This window comes from Natrix helvetica (assembly GCF_964273705.1).
Source record: "Natrix helvetica genome assembly, chromosome: 1".
NCBI lineage: Eukaryota > Metazoa > Chordata > Lepidosauria > Squamata > Natricidae > Natrix > Natrix helvetica.
The window spans coordinates 337,877,684-337,898,104 of NC_138548.1; the positions used below are offsets into that span (position 1 = coordinate 337,877,684).

At 41.4% G+C, this 20,421-nt stretch overlaps 1 protein-coding gene across 1 annotated transcript in view; it reads left to right on the forward strand.

Annotated features, from left to right (window-relative positions):
- The window catches only part of FHIT (fragile histidine triad diadenosine triphosphatase), a 1,079,102-nt gene extending 1,059,341 nt beyond the window's left edge, over positions 1-19,761 (forward strand). The window contains exons 6-7 of the mRNA XM_081932721.1: positions 13,752-13,861; positions 19,424-19,761. Coding sequence (XP_081788847.1) covers positions 13,752-13,853 — 102 coding nt within the window. The 3' untranslated portion in view covers positions 13,854-13,861; positions 19,424-19,761. The remainder of the gene's footprint in view (positions 1-13,751; positions 13,862-19,423) is intronic.
- Positions 19,762-20,421: the final 660 nt, after the last annotated feature.

Sequence of the window (20,421 nt, forward strand, 5' to 3'; positions counted from 1 at the left end):
CACATCTTTTCTACGTAGTGGCGACTGAAACTGAATGCAGTATTCCAAGTGTGGCCTTACCAAGGCATTATAAAGTGGTATTAACACTTCACGTGATCTTGATTCTATCCCTCTGTTTATGTAGTCTTGAACTGTGTTGGCTTTTTTGGCAGCTGCTGCACACTGTTGGCTCATATTTAAATGGTTGTCCACTAGGACTCCAAGATCCCTCTCACAGTTACTACTATTGAGCAAGATACCACCTATACTGTACCTGTGCATTTCCTTTTTCTTGCCTAAATGTAGAACCTTACTCTTTTCACCATTGAATTTCATTTTATTAGATAGTGCCCAATGTTCAAGTTTGTCAAGATCCTTCTGTATCTTAAGCCTGTCTTCTGGAGTGTTGGCTATTCCTGCCAGCTTGGTGTCATCTGCAAATTTGATGAGTTCCCCATTTATTCCCCCATCCAAATCATTGATGAACATGAGTACTGGGCCTAAAACAGAGCCTTGGGGTACTCCACTGCATACCTCCCTCCATGTAGATGCAGTTCCATTGAGAACTACATGTTGAGTGCGGTTGGTCAGCCAGTTACGAATCCATCTGGTGGTGATGCTGTCCAACCCACATTCTTCTACTTTATCTAGTAGTAGGTTATGGTCTACCTTATCAAATGCCTTACTGAAGTCCAAGTAAACTATATCGATGGCATTCCTCTGGTCCACTCTGGTCCTTTTGTCACTTTGTCAAAGAATGCAATAAGATTAGTCTGGCATGATCTGTTTTTGACGAACCCATGTTGGCTTTTGGCTATTACTTTGTTTACTTCTAGGTGTTTGCTAATTCGTTGCTTGATTATCTTTTCCAGAATCTTTCCTGGTATTGAGTTTCCTGGATCTATTTTTTTTCCTTTTTTGAAAATGGGAACCAGATCAGCGCTTTTCCAGTCCTCTGGCAGTTCCCCAGTGCTCCAGGATCTCTGAAAGATATAGTTCAGTGGTTCTGAGATCTCATCTGCCAGTTCCTTCAGAACCCTGGGGTGTAAACAGTCTGGTTCTGGTGATTTGAACTCGTCTAGGGTAGGTGCTCTAAGTGCTCACTTACCATTTAATTCCCTATTTCAATTTGTGTTCCTAATCTGATTTTTGTGGTGCTGTTTTTGATAGGTTGGACTGTTTTATCCTTTTGTGTAAAGACAAATGCAAAACATGAGTTAAATAGTTCTGCTTTCTCCCTGTTGCTTGTCACCTTCTTGCCACTTTCTCCCAGCAATGGACCAATATCTCCAAATCCAAATTCCATTTTTTTTCAGTTCCCAATTTTACTGCCAGCTTTAGTGCTTTGACTTTTTAATGTTTAGTGCTTTGACTTTTTAATGTTATATTCTGCTACCCAGATGTCATCCAGCTTTGTAGACAACACTACATTAGAAAGTTATTTCCTACTGTAGCAAGATGATACAATAGCTGTAGGAAAATTAACCACACTCTTGTTCCACTGGCAGAAAACTCATTTTCATTTTGATATTAGCTCTCGGTATGTTATAAATCCATCTTGTAATATTATTAAAGAGGGGATTTAAAATTGGGGGGGGGGAGAGAGGTGAAAGCATTCACTGAGCACATGGCAGAATGGTGCCTCCAGTCCTTAAGGAAGGGGGAGGGACTTAAAATGAATGCAAACTTGCTCACATTAATTCCGCACAACTTGAAAAATGGGTGTGTCCCTGCTGCTCTTGTTAGAGAAGCTACTATTTTATGTTTCAGGGTTATAGCAATACGTGGAATGAATTGCCAAACCGATTTCCAAAAGGAAGAAGACAGTAAACAAAGGGATAAAATGAATCCAAAGCATAGGTTATTTTACATTTTTTAATGAAGCTTGGCGGAGTCTTGACAGCTGATGAGAATGATAACCCCCTTCCCTGCTTCTGACATCTAAAGATTCTCAGTGTTGGTTGCCTTGTCCTATTACTGTGGGAACAGGCATTCTCCTGGGGACCTGCCTAACAAGACTGGTAGGGCTTCAGAGATATGCACTAAGATTTTGAATTTTGCTTCTAAATGAAAAGAAACCAGGAGCCTGTGGAAATGTTTTCCTAGAAAGCCATCTTAGTTTATAAGTTTCAGGTTCTTCTGAAACAGCTGCAGTTTCTGGACTGCTTTCAAGGAGCAGACTGACTCTAGAAGAAGTCACAACTTGAACAAGAGCTTAGGTACAGGTTCCCCTCGCACATATGTGCTAGTTGTTCCCGAATCTAGGGGGTGGTGCTCATCTCTGTTTCAAAGCCGAAGAGCCAACACTGTCCAAAGACATCTCCATGGTCATGTGGCCAACATGACTAAATGCCGAAGATGCATGGAACACTGTTACCTTCCCACCAAAGGTGGTCTCTATTTGTCTACTTGCATTTTGACATGCTTTCAAACTGCTAGGTTGGCAGAAGCTGAGACAAGTAACAGGAGTTCACTCCGTTACATGGCACTAGGGATTCGAACTGCCGACCTTTCTGATCGACAAGCTCAGCATCTTAGCCACTGAGCCACCGCATCCCTTTAGAGTATAGGTCCTCGACCAGACTGACTCTAGAAGAAGTTTAGAAGAAGAAGAGCTTAGAACAGGGGTGTCCAAACTTGGGAACTTTAAGACTTGTGGACTTCAAGTCCCAGAATTCCCCAGCTGGCTGGGGAATTCTGGGAGTTGAAGTCCACAAGTCTTAAAGTTCCCAAGTTTGGACACCCCTGGCTTAGAACCGTACAATTGTGTCATTAAAACCATCTGTTAATTTGACTGATAACGCTCAAACTGGGATCATTTCAAAATTAAACGTTCAGAGACAATGTCCTTCAATCTAGGTCATATTTGTGCACTCAAGCCATGTCATATCATATCACATCACATATATCATATACAATGTGATTATAGATTAATAATAATAACCTTTATTGTCATTGTACATCATGTATACAATGAAATTGGTTAGATTCATGGAATCATAAAAAATAATAGAATTAGAAAGGACTCTTTAAGCTAACTACAGTTCAGGAGCTCCCTCTGAGATGCCAAATGATTAATCCTTCAAATCATGGAGCACTCAGACAACCAATTACATAAATTAAGGCAGTGTTTCCCAATCTGTGGTCTGCAGACCCCTGAAGGTCCATGATGCCACAGGGGGTCCGCAAAGCTTGAAGAAATGTTATGATTTAAATTTTGAGTTAAGTCTTGGGGGTCTGTGGAAGTGGTGGGTTGTAGGCAGTACGCCCCGGTACGGGCGTACCGGAGCCTGCCCGGAGCACCGGTACCATTCTAGTATGGTGCTCCAGAGGGCCCACCTGCCCGCCTGAGCTCCTTACTGTGTTTTAAAGCTTTCGGTGCTTCCGCGCACATGCATGGCGCATACAGCGCCTGTGCAATGCTCCGCTGAGTATCTGAAGCATCATGGTGGCTTGCAGAAGCATCATTTGCAGCTACAATGCATGCACGCCCCGTGCGCATCTATGTGGGTGATGCCAGGGCCGTTCCAACCCTACCGGTTGGAACGGAATCTGGAACCTACCACTGGCACCGTGGCCATGCTCCATATTTAAAGGGGCTCTGTGGTGAAGACAAAGATAAGAACCACTGAATTAAGGCATTTCCCCACTTCTGCATGCATCTGTTGTTTGCTTGTTACCAGTCTATTTTGGAATGTTGAAGAATAATAAAAAAAATTGATGAAACCTGGGAATTACAGATTGCTTTTGAGATGAGTAGTATCTTCTCTTTCTCCTTTCCTTTGCATCAATTTTAGATTAGGTTAAGGATGCTGGGGAATTTTTGTTGGGTCTCATATTAAAATGAACCAGTTGAATCTATATTTCCTGAATACATAAGGGTAAGGAAATGCAGTTATCTTCTGAATGTGGCAGTTCTTCCCATCTTTCAAAGCAGGTTTTGGCTCAAGAAAAGCTCTTTCACACACCTTCATTTTGAAAATAATTTCAGAATGGATTCTGCTACCAAATCTGTAAAAACACATTGAAATAATGCATAAGGGGTTCGAAGTAGGATAATTTGATCTTGGTCATTTGAGAACGCCGGGTTGATCTATTCAATAATCCATTAGCTTGAGGGTTGTTGTTTTTTTTTGACTGTCCATGGTATTCCATGAAGTCTTTTCCAACAAGTTCAAAGGCATCTATATTCTTCCTACCCTGTTTCTTTAAAGTCCAGTTTTCGCTATCGTAGAGGTTCACAGGGAATATTGCCCAATTTTATCTTTGTAGGTATAGAGATACAGCATTTGCTTATCTTCATTTCTCTTTGAAGTGGATTGGAAGAAACAGACAAAAGAAAACATGTGTTTGCATAATTAACTTGTGGATTCATGTGATGTAGGCCAATACCTTGGGTGGCTTTAGGAAAGGAATTAGATAAATCCACAGTGAACAGTTCTGTCTAGGGCTATTAATCTTAAGTGTCAGTGTTACTTCTGAATTGGGGGGCAATACGCTTTTATATACCAGTTGCAAGGGAATAATGACAGAACAGGTGTGTTTTTCCATTTTCTTCTTGCAAACACCTCAGGGGCATCTGGTTGGCTAATGTGAGAAATAATATGTCGAACAAAGATGGTTGTGTTGGTCTAATCATCAGATTAAGCATTAGAAACAATTTGACAGGCAAATCAATTGGTAGAAATCCAACTTTCTTGAAGGACTCCAAGCCCAGGAATCCATGAACCTTTATCAGATGATAAAGAGATTCTGTGCCTTTTATAGGCCAAAAATTAATAAACAGCAAATGAATGAAGTTCAAAAATTTGATCGTAGTGCTACCATAGATACAACTGTAGAAATACATTTTTGGCTGTTCTGCATTCCAGGATGGACTGGAAATCATCATTCCCACAGCAAATAGTTAAATTGTAGAGTTTTTAATTTCATAGAGCAGTGGTTAGAGTGCAGTACTGCAGGCTACTTCTGCTGATCACTGGCTGCTTACAGTTTGGCAGATCGAATCTCAAGGTTGACTCAGCCTTCCATCCTTCCGAGGTGGGTAAAATGAGGACTCAGATTGTTGGGGGCAATCTGTTGACTCTGTAAACCACTTAGAGAGGGCTGTAAATCACTATGAAGGGGTAAATAGAAAGAAGGACTAGAGGAGACATGATAGCAGTGTTCCAATATCTCAGGGGTTGCCACAAAGAAGAGGGAGTCAAACTATTCTCCAAGGCACCTGAGGGTAGAACAAGAAACAATGGGTGGAAACTAATCAAGGAGAGAAGCAACTTAGAACTGAGGAGAAACTTCCTGACAGAACAATCAATCAGTGGAACAGCTTACCTCCAGAAGCTGTGAATGCCCCAACACTGGAAATCTTTAAGAAGATGTTGGATAGCCATTTGTCTGAAACGGTATAGGGTTTCCTGTCTAGGCAGGGGGTTGGACTAGAAGACCTCCAAGGTCCCTTCCAACTCTGCTATTGTATTGTATTATTGCATATAAGTCTAAGTGCTATTGCTATAAGCAATACAATTAATCCTCGTCTTACAACAGTTTGTTTAGTGACCGTTCAAAGTTACAGCAGCACTGAAAAAGGTGACTTAGGACCAGTGACGTGCGGTGAGGTTTATGACTGGTGAGGCACTGACACAGTGCTGGGTTTCAAATATTTTTAGACTTGTGGACTTCAACTCCCAGAATTCCACAGCCAGGCATGCTCAGTTCCAATTTAAAGCGACAGCATTTGTTTTTCTCCTTTGCTCCTTCTTTCTTTTTCTTTTTCTTCTCCTTCCCCTCCTTCCTCCCTCTCTCCCTTCCTCCCCCTCTCTCAAACACACACACACACACACACACACACACACAGAAGTTGGATTGGACTATCTCTCCTACCCCTTCCCTCTCTCACTAACTCTCAAACAAACCCCCCCACACACAAAAGTTGGATTGGATATCTTTTCCAGTGGCTTGAAAGCAGCTCCTCTGCCATCCCCCCCCCCCCCATTCCCCTGCTGCCTTTCCCAAACACCTCCACCATTGCAAATGCAGCCTGCTGTCTGGGTGGGAAATGCCTGGAACACAATAAAGCCCACCCACCACCTCCTGCTGGCAGGCTGGGGTGAGAGGAGAGGCAGAGAAGCCGGAGGGGAGCCGAGCCGAGCCTTCCAAAAGAAAGAGGCTGGGGGGAAGTGTGTGTACTACAGCATGGCTCTTTGCCTGGCTTCCTGCCTCCTCCTGTGGTCTCCTCAGTGCTCACTTGTGCTCTCCCTCACCAAGTGTAGTTTGATTGCAGGTGGAGCCACGTTGCCTTTTCAAACTTGTAATCAGTGAAGCTGGGCTAGATTTTTATATAGTTTTATCCAGCTGTGTGTGTGTGAGAGAGAAATGAATGGGGGCCTGGGGAGGAAGTCACTACACTTGGGGAGGGAGAGCACCAATGAGGTTAAGCAGAGTCATCCACGGTGAGGCAGCAACTAGCTCAGCTTTTTCCTTTTACTTTTTTTTTTCATGATGAGAGTGGTGAGGCTGTGCCTCACTTGCCTCACCTGACTGCACGTCACTGCTTAGGACCATTTTTCACAGTGACAACCTTTGCAGCATCCCCACGGTCATGTGATCAAAATTCCAACACTTGTCAACTGGTTCCTATTTATGACCGTTGCTGTGTCCCAAGGTTTGCAACCTTCTGACAAGCAAACTCAAGGGGGAAGCCAGATTCACTTAACAGCCACGTTACTAACTTAACAAATGCAATGACTCCCTTAACAACTGGGGCAAGAAAAGTCATAAAATGGGGCAAAGCTCACTTAACAAATGCTTCACTTAACAACAGACATTTTTGGGCTCAATTGTGGTTGTAAATAAAGGAATACCTGTACAAGATGTGAGATTTCATTACGTATCTTATCAGGCCCACACAATCCTTTCTTAAGGGTCAATTGCAGAGAGATTACAGGAAGATTTACAATTTAGAGAAAGGGAAGCAAACAAAACACTCAGCAATGCATGTTAATGGTATTTTCAATTCCCTCATCTCGGCTCTGGGAATCTGGAAGGATGAAAATGCTTCTATTATATATATATATATATGCTGGTTTTGTTGTATTCGGGTCTTTTCCCGTGTAAGGTTGAGATTGTCTTTGCAACGTTTCGGCAGGATCTCACCTGCCATCTTCAAGCAATGTGGGCTCAAAATGTGGGCTTAAAATGGGAACGGAGCTGCCGTCTTTCTGTAAGTCTTGGTGGGAGGGGATGGGGTGCTGGCTTTGTTTCAGTAAGTGGAATGATTGGTTGTGTGGTTGTATCATGATTGGTAGATTGGTGCTGATTGGTGCAGGTTGTGTGTGCATTGTTGTTTTGTATTTTAACGGCTTGGGTGGTGGGTGGTGTTCGTTTGTTGGCTAGGGCTGGTTTCCAGATGTTTGGTAGGCGGGAGGTATCATCACGTTTGTTCATGCTGTGGGGGTGTTTCTCTATTTCGATGGCTTCCATGATTATTCTCTTGTGGAGGTGTTCTGTTTTGGAGATTAACCTGGCTCCTTCAAAGTTGATTTCGTGTCCTGTAGCTTTAAGGTGCTGGAAAAGGGAAGAAGTTTTTTCTTTTTTTCTTACTGCATTTTTGTGTTCTGTGATGCGTGCATTTATTCTCCTGTTTGTTTGTCCTATGTATATTGCTGGGCAGATTTTGCATGGTATTTCGTAGACTCCTTGGTTTTCTAGCTGGATTTTGTCTTTGGGGTTTCTTAAGATGTTGGCTATTTTTTGGTCAGTGGTGAAGGCTGTCCTGATATTGTGCTTGTGGAGAATTTTGCTGATTTTATCTGTGGTGCCTTTGATGTAAGGGAGGAGGGCGATGCCATTTTCCTGTTCTGTATCTTGGTTTTTTGGGGGAGTCTCCTTTTGGATTAGGTTGGTGATTGTTTTTCTTTGGAATCCATTGGAGATTAATACATTTGTGAGTTTGTGTAATTCAGTTTTCAGGTGGTCTTTGTCGGCTAGGCATTTGGTTCTGGAGATGAGGGTCTTGGCTACAGAGTTGATCTGTGCAGGGTGGTGATGGGATTGTGCATTTAAGTAGCGGTTGGTGTGTGTTTTTTTCTGGTAGATGGTGTGTCCTAGGGAGCCATTGGGTTTTTTGTAGATTAGGACATCCAGAAAGGGAAGTTGGTTGTTTGCTTCTATTTCCATGGTGAATTGTATTTTGGGGTGTAGGTTGTTGAGATGTGTGAGGAAGTTGTCCAGTTTTTCTTTTCCATGTGGCCAAATCACGAAAGTGTCATCAACATATCTAAGCCAGAGTTTGGGTTTGTGTTCAGATTTGTCTAAGGCATTGGTTTCAAAATGTTCCATGTATAAGTTTGCAATGACAGGTGAGAGGGGTGATCCCATGGGTGCTCCTTCTATCTGTTTGTATCTTTGTCCATTATGGATGAAGTATGTGTTGGTTAGGCAGTGGTTGGTCAGGTCTAGGATGTGTTTAGGGGGGTTGTGTTTTTTCTGGATGGCTGTCAAGGCTTCTTTTATGGGCACTTGGGTGAAGAGGGATATGACGTCGAAACTCACAAGTAGGTCACTGGGTTGTAAGTTTTGTTTCTTTATTGTTTCTATGTTTCCATATATATATATATATGGGAAGGTACTGTGTTTTCTATGTTAAATCTAACCCCAAGATAATTTATCTTCTCATAATGCTGCTGTTAACTTTTAAATGCATTTGATCTTTGATGAAGCTGCAACTACTCTGTAAGGAAGACAATTGATTCTTCAGCTTGGTTTTGTAGCCTATAATCTAATCTCTAGAATGCTGCCTTTATCCAATTTCTTTGACATAATTATTCATTTCCAGCTCCTTCAATGAACACCTCACTCAATTGGAGAGGTGTTTGTGGTGTTAGTCTTTATCTAAAGCAGATTCAGGGCAGAAAGGAGAAAATGCTGGGAAAAGAAACCCAAGACCTCTGTGTGCAATGCACACAATCTTTCTAAAAAAGCAACTGTTAAGAAAAGCAACTCTAAGGTCACAGCACCGTTTTAAGGATCTTTAAAGCAAGGATAAATATAAGAGAACTTTGACCCGTTGTGCTGTTAGAAATTAATTAAAACCTCTCTGGCCATTCTGGCTGGTGTTATTTCAGCTTTGGAAATCTAAATTGCCAGGAAAAAAAATCACACATTGCTCAGCATCAAGGCAGGTATTATTTCTTAAAAAAAAAAAAACACGCACCTTACTGCCATTTTGCTTCAAATCCTTATTGTGTGGTACAAATATTCTTCTCAAATCTTCTTTTCTTTAAGCAGATCATTACCGAAGTCTGGCTTCCTGGCTTTCCTGATAAATTAGCCTCCTGTTTCACTTTAAGCAGAAAAAGCTCCTCCACCAATAAGCGCCAACTGTCACTTTTGATCACTTGTAAACAGACAACAGTCTTTGAATATTTCTCTTTGGGAGAAAAGGATTCACTTCCTCCCTTCCCTGCCTCCCCTCTCCACCCCCCAGTGTGAAGTTGCCAGCAAAGTTGACAGCCGGTTTTTAAGTTGTTTTATTAAAACGGATAACATTGTGGTATGGCAGACTGTTGTTGTTGTCATTGTTGCTCTAGAGCTTCAGGGATGTTCAATATGTCATTCATTAACTCATCCACACAAAGCAATCTCACTCTTTCTTCCACATTGCAGCAAGAAAGTCCCAGTTCAAAAATATACAAAATTACTGTCATCTCCCAAATCAACAGTTTGCCCAGGATTTGACAAGCACTTACACGGTGGAAGTGTACAATTAGAGGAAATAAAATGGAAGCAAGGAACACGGTGGCTTGCCTGGTTAGGACACCAGGTTAGAGGTTATCAAACCCACGTTTGAGACTCAAGTGCTGCCATGGGGTTGTATGAGCTCCCGTCTTTCACTCCAGATCCTGCCGGTGACATGACAGGAGCCCCCTGGGGCATCTCCTCGGCAACGATGAAGTCACCAGCTATTCCCCTCAACCCAGAAGCGCTCGTTGCTTCTGACACGCTTCTGCAATGCAACATGGAGGCACAGATTTAGAAGCTCCTTGGCAAAGGATCTGTTTTTTCTAAATGGTGTTCTTGGCCACAGTTATAAATTTCCCATAAGTCTCTTAAGCAAAGTCATATTGAAAGCTGTAGGGGGTTGTGAGAATTGTGAATGATAGGCAGCTCCTCAAGCCCAACTGTCCATCTTAATCAGTGTTTTAAAACTTGGCAACTTTAAGATGTGTGGACTTCAACCTCAAGAATTCCCCAGCCTAGATGGTAAATTTAGTTTCCAAATTTGAGAAATGCTATCTAGATGAGATTAGAAATGTTGATTTGAGCTATCTTCTCTTCTGCATGGAAGGAGACAGGGAGTAGGACTAGGGGGTGACATGATAGCAGTGTTTCAATATCTAAGGGGCTGCCATAAGAAGAGGAGGTCAACTTATTCTCCAGACATCTGAAAGCAGGGCAAAAAGCAATGGATAGAAACTAAACAATGAGAGAACCAACCTAGAACTAAGAAGAAATTTCCTCATCCATTGCATACAGCATGTCGTTTGGTTACAAGTGTTTTTGCATCCATATTTTCAATTACATATACAATCAGTTTTTTCATCCAATATAGCCAAAAACCTCACTTTCATTGTACAGCATATGTTCAATTACGATTAATATTTCTTTCTTTTCAATAAGCTTAATTCTCTTACATTCTTGATTGTCTGCTTAACAACAACATACCTTTATGCAATCATTGTCTCATTTTAAATATTTTTACAGTATAGAAGAATTTACCAAGTGTTTATGTTTATATATCTTTCACTACTTTCAACAGGATATCTTTATGGCATGCACTTAGAGTTATATATTATATTACCAATCTTCTATCAAATGTATATTGGTTCATTTATTATCTTTATCCTTCATTTTATAACAAAAAATTCTAAATTATTCATATATATGTCAGTGTTTCATTTTATTATTGTTAGTCTAACAAGATTATTATGTTTTTGCTTTTCTCCTTCAATTAAAACATTGTATCGTTATTAGTCTATTTAACAACATTATTGTATTCTCACTTTTCTCCTTCAATTAAAACATAAATAAAACATTCTGTGGTGGACTTGTATTGAAGCTAAAAGATACTGGACTAAAATCTACATGTGGTTGGAGAAAATGATACATAAACACATAGACCTCAAATCAGAGATCTTTTTACTGGGAATTATACCAGAAATTTACAACAAAGACTTAAAATATTTGATTCTAAATGTTTTAACAGCAGCTAGAATTGTATTTGCAAAAAACTGGAAAAATGAAATTATACCAAAACAGGAAGAAGTTATTTGAAAGATAATGGAGTGCGCTGAAATGAGCAAATTGACATTTGAAATTAGAGAACAAGAAGACGAGCAATTTTATAAGATATGGGATTTGTTTTATCAGTGGCTGGAAAAAAGAACCTGGACATGAAGAAGAAACAACTTGTATCCAGAAGTTGTGGGTGCTTCAACACTGCAGGTTTCTAGAGAGAGACTGGACAACCATTTGTCTGAAATGGTACAGGAAAGGGGTGTCAACCTGGATTTCTTCGAGGGCCAGATCAGCATTGTAGTTCTCCTCCATGGGCTGGCAGAGAGGAGGGGGGGGCAGAGGATGGATGCCTCCTGCAGCACCCTGACGGCCAAAACAGGATGCAGAGAGAGGTGGCTTCCTACCGGTTTGGCCGAGTAGGTAGTAACTCAGTTGGCCATGCGCCGGAACCGGTTCTATCACCGGCACCGTAGGAACTGCCATCTTGTTTTTTGCTTCTGCACATGCACAGAAGCAATTTTTTTACTTCTGCACATGCACACGTAGTGCGCAGCAAGTGTGTGCAGGCACGAAGCGCACCCCTGACCAAACCAGCAGTAACAGAAGCCGGACCCACCCCCTGGTGAGGGGAGTACTTGTGCGCCCCCCCTGCACCTCGTTTTCATCCTCCATGGCCTCCTGCAGCACTCTTCGGGCCATTTTTAACCTCTTTTTGGCCCGTTTTTGGCTGGCAGAGTGCTGCAGGAGACCATGGAGGGTGAAAATGAGGTGCAGCCTGTTTAACCACCAGAGGCACTATGGCCCAGTCCTTTGATATTTCCAGGCTGATCCCACAGGCAGGATTTAAGCACCCCGTCGGCTGGATGCAGCTTGACACCCCTGATATAGGATCTCCGTTTGAGCAGGGGGTTGGTCTAGAAGACCTCCAAGGTCCATTCCAACCCTGGCATTCTGTTATTTGTTTCAGACACTAAAAATCGAGGCCAGATGTGCTTATAGATGCCTGGACTAGGGGGGAAAAGAATGAATTGTATAATATGATTGCTGTTGAAGGCTTCAGTCTAAAATACATTTAAGAGGAGTGAAATCCACTAACACTGAAAGAGGGAATGAGTGAGATCTACATCTGAGTGAACATGAAATGTAAACTGTTACTGTATCCACCTCCCTTTCCTTTTTTTTAATCTCCCCCCCCCCCAACCTTTGGGAATGGGTGAGTTTTTCTCAACAAGGATGATTTCACTCTCTCTTTCTCACAATCCGTTTATTTTATTTCCAGTCCTCCATGTATCTGATTCAACTGTAATAGGCTGACCACATTTGACCTATAACAAAAGCTTTATTAAATTGTAAGCCTCAGCCTGGAATGAGGTTAAGACCCACCGTCAGAGGAGGCTTCTCCTAGAAAAATGGTTTCCTCTGTGATCCTTCTGGTTGCTTTAAGATACGTTGATCATGTCACACATGGAGATGCTTCTGAAGTTCTCCTTGCCTGAATTGCTTCTCAAGTATTAGATTTCTGAGGTGTTTGGTCTTCTTTCTGGAATAGATGCATTAGGAAATATTCACTGTTTCTCTCTATATATTACAGAAATACTAGGTACAGTATATACTTGCTTTCGGTTTTGTCTCCTGGTTCTTCCTTTACACCAGGGACTTGCGGTCAGGGGAGGCAGGGGAGGCAGAGCCTCACCGCTCTCATCATTAAAAGAAAAAAAAAAGGGAAAAGGCACATGTGGTCCGATTCCCTGCCTTCCTGAGTCAACATGAAGGGGACCGCGGAGTGTGCTCTGCCAGCTCGCACTCCGCTGTCCCCTTCATGTTGACTCAGGAAGGTGGGGAATGGGACCATGTGTGCAGGAGACTGAGGCTGCCTCAGCCTCCTGCACACGTAGTCCCATTCCCCTCCTTCCTGATGACGTCACCAGGCTCACTAGCCATAAACCTCACCGCACGTCACTGCTTTACACAAAACCAGAGGTGGGTTCCTTCCTATTCGGTCCGGTTCGGCCAAATAGGTAGTAACTCCAGTGGACACGTGACCGTACCGGTTCTATCCTCAGTGATGCTAATCTTGATTTTCTGTCCTGCACATGTGCAGAACAATCTTCATTAAAATAATGTAATTTTATTCATTTTTTAATGTTGCATGCGCAGATCATTTTAAATGAAAATGTGCATCTGCGCGGAGCACATTTTTTTTTACTATTGAACTGGTAGTAATGGCGGCCGGAACCCACCTGCACAAAACATTTTGTACGTGTATACATACATGTTGTGTATGAGGTAAATGAATTGGAGGAACTAAAAGCTGAGGAAGTTGAGAGGATGAAGTTCCAGAATTTGAAATCTTCCCAATTAATCAAAAATAAATTATTGGAGTCAAAGAATAGGCTAAACCACCCTTTATTATCATAACATTCATGGTTTCAGTTACTTTCCCCCCTCAAAATAACCCTTTCTTCTTTCCTATTAAGCTTCAGCGTCATGACAAAGAAGCTGAAGATTCCCCCATCAAATGGAGATCTGAGGAAGAAATGGCAATTGAAGCTGCAATTCTCAAGAAATATTTTCAGTGAATGAAGAGGTAACTATTCCTTATGTAGAGAATTATACATTTACTTATCATATATTATAGGAATTACGTATTACAGTATATAACTTTTGTCAACTCTGTAGTGAACCTGGCTGAAGCCATCCTGTGCTGCCTCATAGTTGCCACGAAGCCTAAGAGGGGGAAGGAAGGAGGGAAGTAGATAGCCCAGGCTCCAGTCAAAACAAAATGTTTTCCTGTGGGAACCAAGGTCATTGAAACAGGTGACCGTTGAAAGAGGAGAAGCGCCTGCCTTCCATCTTCATTGGATAATGTGACCCGTGATACCTGGCCGGGGAGAAAGTTTGATTCTTTTAATTAGGTGAAAACCGTGGAACTGTCAGAGTTGGTTTTCACCAGCTGTGCCGATATGATGTATCCAATAAACATATCATTTGAGGTATCTACCTGCCGTGGATGAATTACTCAGAACCCTGACAATTGTATCTTCCCACATATAAGTTAAGTCCACTCATTCGGGGATCATTGAAAGTTACAAGTAGTGCTGAATGTGGGGACTTCTAACCAAGCCACAAAGTTCCAATGAGTTCCACAGTTCCAATCATTGCAATGTTCTTGCAATCACATGATTGCATGAATCTAGGACTGTATGGTAGTTAGAATGCAGTATTGCAGGCTAATTCTTCACACAGCCAGGAGTTCGATCCTCACCGGCTCAAGGTTGACTCAGCCTTCCATCCTTCTGAGGTCAGTAATATGAGAACCCAAATTGTTGGGAGCAATATGCTGACTGTAAACCATTTTAGAGGGGGCTGTAAAGCACTATGAAGCCTATAAGTCTAAGTGGTATTGCTATTGCTTTGTGCCCAGTTTATGATTATGACACTTCAATGAACCGTAGTCACCTGAATGTGATTTCCGACATTCCCTGCCAGTTTCCCAGAAGCAAAATCAATAGGGAAGCTGGCAGGAAGTCAGAAGTAACTCTTTTTTTTTTCTTTTTTGTCTGCCTGCAATCCATATTGTCTGCCTGCAGCACCCATCTCCCCATTGACAGTATGGGAAGGGAGGTGTAAAGTATTCCACCCTAACCCCCACCCCCCCCCCACACACACATGCTCACCTGTTCTCTATAGCAATCGTGTCTAGCACCTCCTTACCATCCTGGATTACCTACACACTCACCCACCAGTCTGCTTGCCTGGGACTTCTGCCTCTTCCCACTTAACAACCCAAATGGGCCTCATGAGAGTGATTGGGATTGCTGTTACTAAGCAATTCAGTCATATGCATTTTACAATCACATTGCTCAGTGGTGGAAATTCCAGTCTCAATTGCCATTGCAACATGAGGTGTGCCTATATGGTTTTATAGAAGGGTAGCCATGTTAAGAAAAATGGACTATAAGAAACACAATAAAAATCTACTACTGTGTTTACAATGAGTGCATTATTAAATAATCCTTTGTGGACAATATTGTAGTATCCTTGTTATAATTTCTAAAATTTGGGGAAATTATCTTTCAGTGGACAAATCAATCAGTTTCATAACATTTGTCATTTCATAACATTTGTCATTTGGTCCCACTTCCAAATCACATTAAGAATTTGACTAAAGAAAATCCATGTAAAATTCACATCTTGTTTGTCCAGAATTTTCATTCATTGATATTCTTCGGAAATTTCCCTTTTTAAAATAATCTTTCTATTACCCACTGCCATACGCATTGCAAAACACAACTTTTTAAATGCATGCTTTGTTTGTTGAGTTGACCTCAGCATTTGAATGGCATTCAAGCATCTCTCCTTCATTCCTAAACATGAACAAGCATGAAGGTTTCTGGGAGCTGAAGTCCACACATCTTTAAGTGGCCAGTTATTATTTAAATCCTTATTCATCTAACACCTGAAGTTTATGTGACAACTGTTGTTTGAGCTAGAAATATAAACACTTAGCTTCCCATTGTTTTAAAATCAGCCATTTTCCTCTCCTAGTTATGAGATTTAGATAAACATTTGAGGTGAAATGATATATGCACAATCACTAAGTAATATGTTCTTTAGGAATTACCTTCCATTACAGGATCAAATCTCTCTGTCAGGAATCACTGAGCTTCTTTGTAAATTTATAGTCGTGCCATATCAACAAGAGATAGTGAAGAATATGAGGAGCTGATGGGGATGCCTCTTCTATAAAGTTTCCCCTTTGTAAAAATGCTTCCTAAGCAAAAATGAGAAGGATTAAGGCCTTAAGGTTGCAGAAACCCCAGGGAACTAAGAAGGCAAAGGTACATTGTGGAGACCTAGGGCAAGTGACAGAAAACACAGGAAGACACAGGCAGGATGCATAATCCAGAGAAAACAGGCTTCTAAAACAGAATTCTAAATTCTTGCGTTCATTGTGTGTGTGTGTGCGTGCGTGCACGCGCACATGTGTGTTTGCTTCAATTAATATGGCTGTTTGTCTCAACCTTGTCCCTTTGGGCAGTGAACATCAGCTAAAATTATATGACCGCTGCCAAAAAAAGGTCATAAAATACAACTATCATGATGGGCACTAGCTTCAATACAGTCATAAATCCAGAACTACTTGTAGTGTCACAGAAACTAGAGGACAAGCAGAGGTGGTATTCTACTGGTTCGGACCAGTTCACCCAAACCAGTAGCAGAAATCGTGGGTGGTCCTGCCCACCCACCCCGGCTCTACGGCATCCCATTTAGGCCCCTTTTTTGCCAAAAGCACATGTGTGGAAGGCTATGCGCATGCACGAAGGTGGCACGTTCTCACATTTGCAAACTGATAGCGAAGGCAAGTGAATGCCACCCCAAAAGGCTTGAAAAGGTGTCCTTTCAAAGAGTGAAAAAGTATTCTTAGCAAAAAAAACAACCCCCAACTTCTTTTGAGTTTTATCTGCTGCCCTTCTTCCATCACCAATTTGCAGCATTTATGCAGTAAAGTTCTATAACGCTGAATCAGAACCAGTTATCTTCTCACATAACAATCAGCTTTCTGAACTCCACTCAGCTGCCCTGGATTAGCCAGCCAATTGTGCCAGTTGCTTAATGAGCTTTCACTGTGGACAATAGGATCACAACATGAGAAATCACATTCTAATTAAAGCATTTTTTTCAAGGAAAAATAACTGAATTGCAATTTTTCTTTTCTTCCATTAACACATTCAAGCATCAGCACTTCCTGAACCGTCCAGGTCAAGGAGGTCTTGAGGAACTGCAGATTGCTTTCTTTCCCATTAATATGAGCGATGGGGAAGGGAAGAAAATCATTTGAATACAATAAATAAGCACTTAATTTATCCTAATGGTGCCTTTGCAAGCTTTGCACTATTGCCAAGAGTTATTCTAATTTTTATTCCGATGTGCTTTCAGAATAGCTGATAGGCAGGAGATCAGCCACATTTCATATTTGTGCTGAAGGCAGTATTGGAAGCTGGAAGAAGAATCCCTGTGGATTTGGGGGTGATAATCCATGACAACTTCATCCCATCTCTTTCATAGACTTTAGGGCAGTCTCTCCTTATCTGGTATCCTCATCAATGGGCATCCAAGAGTCCCAAGATCATATGCTTCCCAATCCTAATAAAGGAGAATATTTGTAGGACAGGTTGAAATGAAGGGTCCTTGGTGCTCTCTGAACTTGCTTGTTTTCTTGCAGATATTTCATGATTCAAACTAGGTAATGAACAATCGGAAGTGGTCTCTCCACATGTCATCCTTAAGTGAAGTGTGCAAACCAGCACCTGCACATATTTCTCCTTTGGTCCTGGACACTTTTTACAGAGGCACAATTGAGAGCGTTTTAACAACCTGCACCCCTGTTTCGTTTGGTGGCTGCAGTGCCTCAGATAGAAAGTCCACACAGAGAGGAGTAAGGACAGCTGAGAAGATTATAGGAAGCTTGCTTCCTGTTATTCAGGATACTACTTATAAGCGATATGTGCTTAGAGCTCAAAGCATTGTTAGAGACCCCACATAACCCCCTCTTCAATTTCTGTTGCTCCCCTCTGGGAGGAGGTTTCAAAATATTTCTAGCAGAACTACCAGATTCTGTAACAGCTTTGTTCCCTAGGCCATCTATTTGGTAAACTTGCAAGATTAGTTTTTGTCACCATGTACATGTATACACCTGAACTAGATGTTGTTTTTCTGTGTCAAATAATACATGTGGGTATATGCACAATTTTGTGTTTGTTTATTTATTTTGTCATGTTTATGTAGTATATATTGGAGGTGGTGATCCTTTGAGAGCTCTATGCACTGAAATTTCATTTTAATGTATGTCAATTAGTGTACATTCAAAGTAACAATACAATTATTCTGCTTGTCTGCCTGCCTGCCTGTCTGTCTATCTATGTAACATCATCAGTTCTAGCAAGGGATGGGCTTTACTCTCAGTTTATATTTTAGTGACTTGTCCTGTCAATCTTCCCTGTTGGTGGAAGTGGTTTTGGAGGTTCTTTGGTTGAGCTCTTTATTGTTAGCTTGTTTGGCAGTTCCTTGATTAGAGTATTGTTTACTTCTTGATTGTTGGTCTGGTGTTAATCTTAATTTATGCTCATCTGAGTGTTGATTGCTGGTGGGGATGTAGTTTGGTCTTTTTGTTCCCTTTTTGGCTTGTTGATTGTCTCTTTTGCACAGTATGTAGCTATTGTTTATGTCTCCATGTCTATTGATGGCTACTTCGCCAGAGTGACAAAGTAGTATTCATGGGTGCATTCTGTCAGTCTTCTTGTTTGTCCTACGTAGTGATTGTTGCGGTCATTATCCTGTATGTTGTAGATGACTCCTTTTCTTCTTCTTCTGGGGCTGTTGTATCTCTCCAAACTCCTATTCCTGATCAAGGATGGCATTATTTCCCACCATTTTGAGATAAGAAACACATGGAAATTGTACAGTAAGTCCTTAAAACATGGTTTAAAGAACCTGAGAAATCTTCTCTCAAACATAGGAAAAACTAGCCCTATTTTTCTTTGCTCTTTATTAGAATAGCTGATAGAGATATGATAACCAACTAATTAACTAAGTAAAATCAATTGAGGATTCCCCCCCCCCAACCTCTGTCAAAAGAAGTTTGAATAATTGTTCCAATCATTTGACAGTCTCTTGTATATTTTAAGCTGCCTAGAATCATCATATCAGTGAGATGGGTGGATATTAAAAATACTAAATAAATAAATTTAGTAAATAAAAAGTAACATAAACATAAAGTTAAGCAAGTTATGGTGCTAGTCTGGATCCCCAAAATTATAATTATATTTGTCATGATAATTGCTGTTCTGTGAGGTGAGTAGGGCTGAGAGAGAAGGACTGAGCCAAGTTATTATACTGTCACATAGGCATGACACATCTAGATGACATGCATACTACTCCAGCAACATCTATAAATAGACAATGCCCAAAGATTTAATTGTAATTTTCAGCTCTGCATATTGCATTTCCTCTATTACAATCAAAAATTTTATCTTGGAAAATGCTGATGAATACTGATTGCTTAATCATATAATTTTTGCCTTATTTACATATAGGACAAAATATTGTATTTAACAAAATATCTGATTTTACATTCAATCTTTTTCAGGGGCAACACAATCTTTTCAATTAGTTCTGAAGCGGGAGAAGTGGAGAAGAGCCTCTCTTTGTTCCCGGCTAACCTGGAATGGAAACGATGGAGGATGACAACGTATTCATTTAGAGATACTGGATGAAACAAAGAATGTTTTATCAGTCAGAGTCTCACTTAGATTAAGATGCTTCTCAGTTTTGGTTTCATTAAAGTTATTGGAATTTGGGGTGTGTACAGGTGTGAATAAATACTTCTGAGTCGTAACATCTCAAAACGAAAGTAAACACTAAAATTTTCGATAATAAATATATTGTGAAAAAATATATTTTATTGACGTTACCAGGGTTGGGCTGCTGGGGATTTTCAGGGGTTTGGGAGAACCTCTAGCTAAGATTCTGTGCAGTTCGGAGAACCCCCCCCCAAATCCCACTCCTGGCTGGCCCCACCCATGCTGCCCCCCCCCCAGGAGTCTCCACACAGCCCGTTTTGGATGCAGGTAAGAGCAGGGCACGCGCGGAGGCTCGGGGAGGGCAAAAAAAAGGCCTACTGGAAGTTCAGGAAGGCTGGAAACAGGCTAGTTTCCAGCCTCCAGAAGGCCTGCAGAGCCTGGGGAGGCCATTTATGCCCTCCTGGAGGCTCTAGGAAAGCCTCGGAAGCCTGATACGCCCCCCCCCCCCCCGTGTGGTGCAGGAGGCTGACTAGGCCACGCCCACCATGGCTATGCCCACCCAGCAAGTGGGCAGAGAACCCATTGCTGATTATTTTGAAGCCCACCCCTAAATGGGGGGGGGGGGTTGAATAGCTTGTTCTTTAACAATGTAAACAGTACCTTTTTATACTTGCTTTTGTAATGGAGCCTGGAAATTTCTACCACCAACAAGTGGCTCCAGAAAACTTTACTGGATTGCTAGAAACATCTCTTCCTTACCTCTATTTTAAAAGGAAAATGATTCAGCTCTGAGGGAAGATTTTATGAGACCATTAGTGACATAGACACCATACTGAGACCTTTT